Source organism: Hordeum vulgare, chromosome 3H (genome assembly GCF_904849725.1).
Source record: "Hordeum vulgare subsp. vulgare chromosome 3H, MorexV3_pseudomolecules_assembly, whole genome shotgun sequence".
NCBI lineage: Eukaryota > Viridiplantae > Streptophyta > Magnoliopsida > Poales > Poaceae > Hordeum > Hordeum vulgare.
In genome coordinates this window covers 588,766,998-588,773,793 of record NC_058520.1, presented here as the reverse complement: position 1 = coordinate 588,773,793, position 6,796 = coordinate 588,766,998, and the positions used below count along the sequence as shown (strand labels likewise).

The 6,796-nt window shown below is 43.9% G+C and overlaps 1 protein-coding gene across 1 annotated transcript; it reads right to left on the bottom strand.

Annotated features, from left to right (window-relative positions):
• Positions 1-2,561: 2,561 nt before the first annotated feature.
• Positions 2,562-4,446, bottom strand: LOC123445406 (probable jasmonic acid carboxyl methyltransferase 2). The gene is made up of 4 exons (XM_045122384.1): positions 4,184-4,446; positions 3,596-3,988; positions 3,259-3,525; positions 2,562-3,161 (listed from the first exon to the last, which is right to left on the bottom strand). The coding sequence occupies exons 1-4, from the start codon at positions 4,256-4,258 to the stop codon at positions 2,811-2,813; spliced, it is 1,086 nt and encodes a 361-aa protein (XP_044978319.1). The 5' UTR covers positions 4,259-4,446; the 3' UTR covers positions 2,562-2,810.
• Positions 4,447-6,796: the final 2,350 nt, after the last annotated feature.

Genomic DNA, 6,796 nt, shown 5'->3' with positions numbered 1-6,796 from the left:
CGTGAGAGATACCTAGTTTTCTTTTCTCATTTTTTCTGTTCTTCTTGTTAATTCCTTGATCCATCGATCACTCCACCCTTATGTTTTTCTTCACCATGTGCTACCTGCTATCTGAATACAAGCCAGACATCGCTGGATCTTAAAAAAAAAAACTTGAACAATCCGGACATGGTACTTCTCTCACCCACCCGTTGCACATGCACGCGACCTGCTAGCTCAATGCAATGCTGGTACCGTATGCTAAGCAGTAAGCACTCTTTGCTTTCATGATCCGTCCCGCAGACAATTCCATCGGTCCAGAGGTGATCTAGGTGGTTTCGGAATTCGGAGAGCGAGTGGCACTTGTCCGTTTCGTCTGTTTATTACTGTATGTTCGAATAGTCTGAAATCTGAACAGAGTACGAAATCGGGAGTCTCGTGTGGTATTACACATGTCACTACTACTTTACAGCCGCAGATTGCACAAAACGCGTCTTTTTTTTTTATGACGCTGCCTAACTGAAACTAATCTGCCAAGGGAAAACGATACGCTAACTGAACCTACGCCATGTTATTCTCTGAACCTGGGGAGTTAACTGGATAACTGTCATCTAGGTGCACCTAGATTATGCTAACAGTTCACGGGAGGGAATGCATCCTACGGAAATTCTAATGCGGCCAGTTTGGTCGACTCGTATGTAGTAAAAATTAGAATGTGCGGATGTTTCAGGTCAGAGAGCTCCAGGCTGCAACAGAGTAGTACTTCCTCCACATGCATTTTTTAGTTTTGTTTCTTAAGATAGTACTTCGTTTAATAAAGGACAGATATTATTTTTCCTTTGAGATTTCTTTTTTACTTCTTTTTGAGTAACTGAGATTTTTTTTTTCCTTTGAAGTACTAGTCCGTATAAGATACTCAAGCATGGGCTTCACACGGCCCGGCCCACCCAGAAGCCAGAAGAAAGAGGAACGGTCCGGTCCAGTGCTCATCAAGATCAGATCGGAGGAGAGAGATAAAGCAAAGATGAACGCCGGCGGCAGGAAGTTCGGCGGCGGGCGGCTGCCGACGGGAACGCCGTCGCTGGCCTGGTCATCGGTGGTCGTGGTCGTCTCCCTCCTCGCGGGCGCCTCCGTCGTCCACAACGTCTACAAGCCCGACATGGTACACTAGCTCTTTTCGAAAAACTAGCTCTCCCTCTGCCACCAACCCGTACGCTGCTCCATGCCGGCAACCTGTTCGACGCAATGCGCGCTCACGGCTCACCACTCTTTCGTTTCTTCTGGTCCACCCGCAGACCATTCCGCCGGTGGACAGCGCCGACGGGGGAGGCGGCGGCGGCGATGACGGCAAGCAGAGCTGAGCTCGTCTCGCGGAGAGCGCCCGCCGAGACGGATTCTGTTCCTTGGCAAGAACCATGCTCTGCATTCCTTTGCCACCGGCGTGCCTCCGATCGTTTCCGTCGGCTTATCTCGTTATGCTTACCGGAGGCGCACAGCGCTCTGCTGTTCGTTACCCACTGGAATGAAACTAACATTGTACACTATGATTTACGCATCTTGTTCAAAGGGGATTTTACTTTTGGCAGGAGATATTACGTTCTTGTTTAACACGACATTCGATCCAAAACCTCCGGGGCTCTTTCATACGTGACATTCTCATCGATGTCATATGCTGGAATTTGGTTTATGCTTAAATCTACAAGAGCATGTGCCTCTAAACGCCCAGATAGTGAAGGGATCAAGGCTACTGGAGGGGTGTCAGATTCATACCTATATATCTTTGAGAGCCAATGTAGGCTATTGGGTGAGCAGCCCAGCCCAGATCCAAGGATCCACTGGGGAAGAGCCTCTCGTAGAATGACCCTGGCACTGGCACAACATCAGTTACAACAACATGCCCGCGTCAAAGTCATTGTGTGGGAGAACGTTAAGGAGTAGAGTGACTTCCGGAGGTGGCTGTTGCAACTCAAGGAAGTGTCTATGGGTGGCTTCAAGGGCGATGGACACCAGTGCTACCGCGCTCGGGCCAGAGGAGCAGCGCAAGTCCACGATTACCATCTTTCCACGCAACAAGGTGCTTGTGTTGCTGCATACATCAACCGCCGCCGCTTCTTCATCCTTTCCTGCTCATCATTCCGCAGTACATGTGTACTTATTCAGGAAACTACTTTAATCCTTCTCAATATTGTTCTTATTTTAGTGTATGGTGTTAGTTTAGTACTCTAGTCCGTAATACAAGATATATCTTGAGCAAATAATCAAGAACCAGATTAATTAGGAAGGTGATGAGCTCATCAATTAAGACTTTGTTTTTCCTATGCCCAACTGGAGTTGGCTTCTGGTCACTCATTTTGATCAAATCCTGACCAGCATATAATACAAACAGCCTGTCACTGGCAGATGCGACACTTTTTTTTCTTTCAAAATTAGCGCATATTTGTTACTTCTATCTGCAGCTTGACTCGTCCAAGATGAAATCCAGTAAATAGAGATTCCCAAACAGCACCCAAGTTTTCGATTAGAGGAGTCAAGTGACAAATAACAACAAGCAAAACTAGCAACTAGTGGGTTAGTCACAAGAGTTCAATACCTTGTTCCGCCTTGTTATGTATTCTTATGAAATTAACATATGAGGAAGTCTAATATGCCTCTGGGAAGCTTCAGTAGCATACTCAATTGCATTTTGTATCATAAAGAAAAAAGGGAAAAGACTTGGCTCAAAAAACGAAAATATTATTACAGAGATATTAGTCTTTTCCATCTCTTGAAAATCCGATTGGAATGATATTGGTGGACGATACAAGCTAAGAAATAACACGACAGTTGTCGATTCAAGCCTTGGCGAGCGATAGAGCGAACCAAACTATCGGGCTTTCAGTTTGATTGACATACGAGCTGCCTTGACCGCTCAGGTGCTTCTCGGCGGTCCTCACAAATTCATCCATGACCTCTCCAGAGGATCCAAAATGCTGGTTTATTATCGGCTCAAGTACAGCTCTCATACCATTCGCCACCCTGTTTGGGGTGAGGAACGTGCTGTCCATCCCGCTGTTAAGGTCGTGTACCCGCATCTCTGTGATTGAGAAGGAGCCCTCTTCCTGGATGATTTCCCTTAGCTCTCTTTGGGATGGTCCGTAAATCGGCATGTAGAAAGATTCAAACTTTGCTTTGTCAATCACACCCTGTTATTTATTCACCAGAGGAACTCGGGATGTCAAACACTCACATGCATGCTCACTACAAATAATAAAATGGTTGAAATGTAGAGAAGTATATTACCTCCAAGGCCATGATAGCTAAAATTTGAGCTATCATTCCCCAGATGTGAGAGATTTCGTTGATGAGTTCATCGCAACGCCTCCCCGGAACGGAAACAACCATCATGCCTTCTGGGGCCAATTCTTTGGCTCTCAGCTCCAAGAAAACTGTAAAATCTTTCCTGAACTGCCTTGCATAAGCTCCAGCTACTACCGGTAGTCTTTCACGCCTGACATACTCATCGATGTCATACGCCGGGATTTGGTTAATCCTTAAATCTTCAGGAGCCTATACATACATCTAAAGAATAAGATAATGGAAGACTGTAGGCTGTTCAAGTACAGTGTAGAATCCACACCTTTGAGAGCCAATTAAGGCTGTTCGATGAGCATACAAGATGCAAGGATCCACTAGGGAAGAGCCTCTCGTAAAATGACCCTGGTACAACACCAGTCACAACAATAGGCTCTTTGATTTGCCGGAGCTGAACCAGGTCCTTCACCACCGTGTTGAAGTCATTGTATGGGAGATCATTGAGGAGTATACAGACTTCCGGGGGTGGCTGCCGCAGCTGAAGAAAGTGCCTGTGGGTGGCCTCGAGGGCAATCGACACCAGTGCTACCGCATTTGGGCCAGAGGAGCAGCCCAAGTCGGCAATCACCATCTTTCCATGTGACAAGGTGCTGGCATTGCTGCATACATGAACGATCGCCGCTTCTATCAGGGGCTTCATCCTGTTCTGCTCAGCACTCTGCAAGTCGAGTTGTACTTGTTTAGAAATCTAGTTTAATCTTTCACAACAATGTTCTTCTTTTTATTTATGGTGTTAGTATAGCAGCCAATAAACCAAGATATATTGTGAAAAAATTATTGACGGAAGCCAAGTCTGAGGAGAATGGGCCATAGAAACAAATGCTATTGATTAAATCAAGAGAGGAGAAGATACCTGCATATTGGAGTTTTGAACATAGCTAGTTTCTCCTTGTCCTTGGTTCATATGCAACATCTGCTTGGCATCCATGGCTTTAGTTGAAGCAGGGCTAACCTCCAGAGGCCTTGAACCTGAGAGAGCAAGAGGCACTGGAACTCTTGAAGTAGGGATGGGAGCAGGTTGCTTATTGGGCGGAACGATACGGTCAGCGTTCTTATCAATCTGAGGGACAGCTAACAGAGATGTTGAATAAAATATTAGGCCAAATTCATATGCAGCATCTGTTTGGCATCCATGGCGATTGAAGCAGCGCTAACCTCCAGATGCCTTGTACTTGAAAAAGCAAGATGTACTGGCACTCTGGAAATAGGGATGGCTGCTTATTGGGCGGAACGAGAGGGTAACGTTCTTACCAATCTGAGGGACAACAACAGAGAGGTTGAGTAAAATATAAGCCCAGATTCAGATCAGGATATAATACACTAATAACAACCTGACACTAGTAGAGTTTGTTCTAGATCAGCAGACTTGCTATGTTGAGGACTTGAGGCCATGCCTTTGCTTGCACACTGTGTAAACGAGAGTGGATTTTCAGCACCCGGGTGCCTAGGCACCCTCTATAAAAAGTAAAACAAAAAAATTTTCTAAAACTTTGCAAGATAAAAGATGATCAAACTTAGTAGGTGCTTGCAACTTTTCATGTCAAAAAAAAACATTTGGGGAGCTCTACACAGGAAAAACATTTTAGTACTTCAAATTTTAAGCACTTTCAGCACTGAAATCTGACATTTCTTAGTACACCTTTCTCTACATGATATTTTTGCATGAAAACTTATAAGAACCTATAAAGTTTGACCATGTTATATGTTGCAAGTTTGACCATCTTATGTGTTACACCTTTCTCCACTGGAAATTCATTTGTTCTTTCTATGCTCATCACTAGAGAAGGTATTTGTTTAGACCAGCAGAAATGCTATTTGGCATGGTTATTTACTCTGTTTTCTTTGCTTTTCCAGCTGAGCATAGAAACAGAATGATACCTCAACTTCCAGTACACACTCTGTTTTACCGGAATTTCCAGTACCTTGTTAGCAACACCATGAGCTGAGTAAGATCTTTTACTGAATAATACCTGTAATTTTTTTTTAACCGGGCTTCTCCCCTTTCCATTAAATGCATAACAGAAATACATAGATTTGTTCCGAGACCAGAGAAAAGAAGGGAAAGAGAGAGAAGCGAGCTCAGAGCAATGCTAGGAAACCCACCGCCTTGCGGCTGTCATCAGGAACACAAGGCTATGGGGCGAAAACCTAGCATCACCCAAAACCCCGCCACGACTCTAAGGAGGATAGAGCAACATCCAGTACCGCGATCAGTTTGACCAAAACATGAACCAGAAAGGCACTAGAACTACGACATGCCACGCAGGGCCGAATTAGGGGTAAACACCACATCACCAGAATTTTCACACCCCGAGCGCATCATCATTCGTCACAGTTGTCGTCCCCCTCATCCTGCTTGCTGGTATCTGGCATTGGAGGCCCACTGAGCAGCAACATCTGCGAAGCATTTGCTTTCAGCATCTCAGCACCTTTTTTCATCACCTCAGCCATCTCCGGCTTCTGCAACCCTGTCCAGTATAATATAAAAGCACAAGCTGTGAACACGATTTCAAACGGATTATTAATCCATTTCTTTTCAAATGTAGCACGATTGCGTGCAAGCCATATTGCCCAGCATATAGTAGCCAGTCCAATAGTATATACATCAGGACAAGAAGGTAAGAAAGAGTTGATCCAAGCATAATATTGTCACATAGAATTAGGGACATATTCAGTACCCAACATCGAACCCACTGTCCTCCAGACAACTCTAGCAACATGACAAAGAAACATAATATGTTGAGCAGATTCCTTCTGATCACAGAAAGAACATGTAGGATCCCCTTGCCAGTTTCTCTTTTTGAGATTGTCTCTCGTTAAGATAGCATCTTGGCACATCTGCCACATAAAGATTTGAATTTTCAAGGGCATCCTAGATTTCCAAATCCATTTATGATTAGATCCAGCCAAGTTTCTTTCTAACCAACGATACATAGATTTGGTAGTGTATTCATGAGTATTATCTAATTTCCAGAATATTTCATCACTTTTCTCCCTGTCCAACTTACTTACAACATAATTTTTGAGCTCATCTCACCTCATTTGCATATCACTATTAAACCTTCTACGAAAGGAATTGCAAGGATTCATCGATTCAATTTTATCCACAATATTATTTTGCTCAATGCAAATCTCAAAGAGATCAGGAAACTTATCTTTCATACTAAAATTGTCACCTAGATCATCAGACCAAAGATTGGCAACATCACCCTTATTAACCCTGATTCCCCTCCCAGCTATATAGTTTTCTCTAACTTTCAAAAGAGCTTTCCAACAGGGGGAATCACTTGCTTTCTGTTTAACCATCATAGCAGGTGATTTTTTGAGATATTTAGCTCTCACTATGTCTTGCCATAGCCCCTCTTTTTTCTCTAATTTCCACCACCACTTAGTCAACAAACTAATATTTTGTTTTCTCGGATCTTTAACACCAAGACCTCCTTTATTTTTTGATCTACAGATTTTC

Bases quoted from the DNA above. Each gene is read 5' to 3' on its own strand.
- LOC123445406 (XM_045122384.1), bottom strand. From the start codon at position 4,258: ATGGATGCCAAGCAGATGTTGCATATGAACCAAGGACAAGGAGAAACT. The intron at 3,989-4,183 runs GTATCTTCTCCT...CTCGACTTGCAG, and splicing joins TTCAAAACTCCAATATGCAG to AGTGCTGAGCAGAACAGGAT. The intron at 3,526-3,595 runs GTGTGGATTCTA...ATGTATGTATAG, and splicing joins GCCTTAATTGGCTCTCAAAG to GCTCCTGAAGATTTAAGGAT.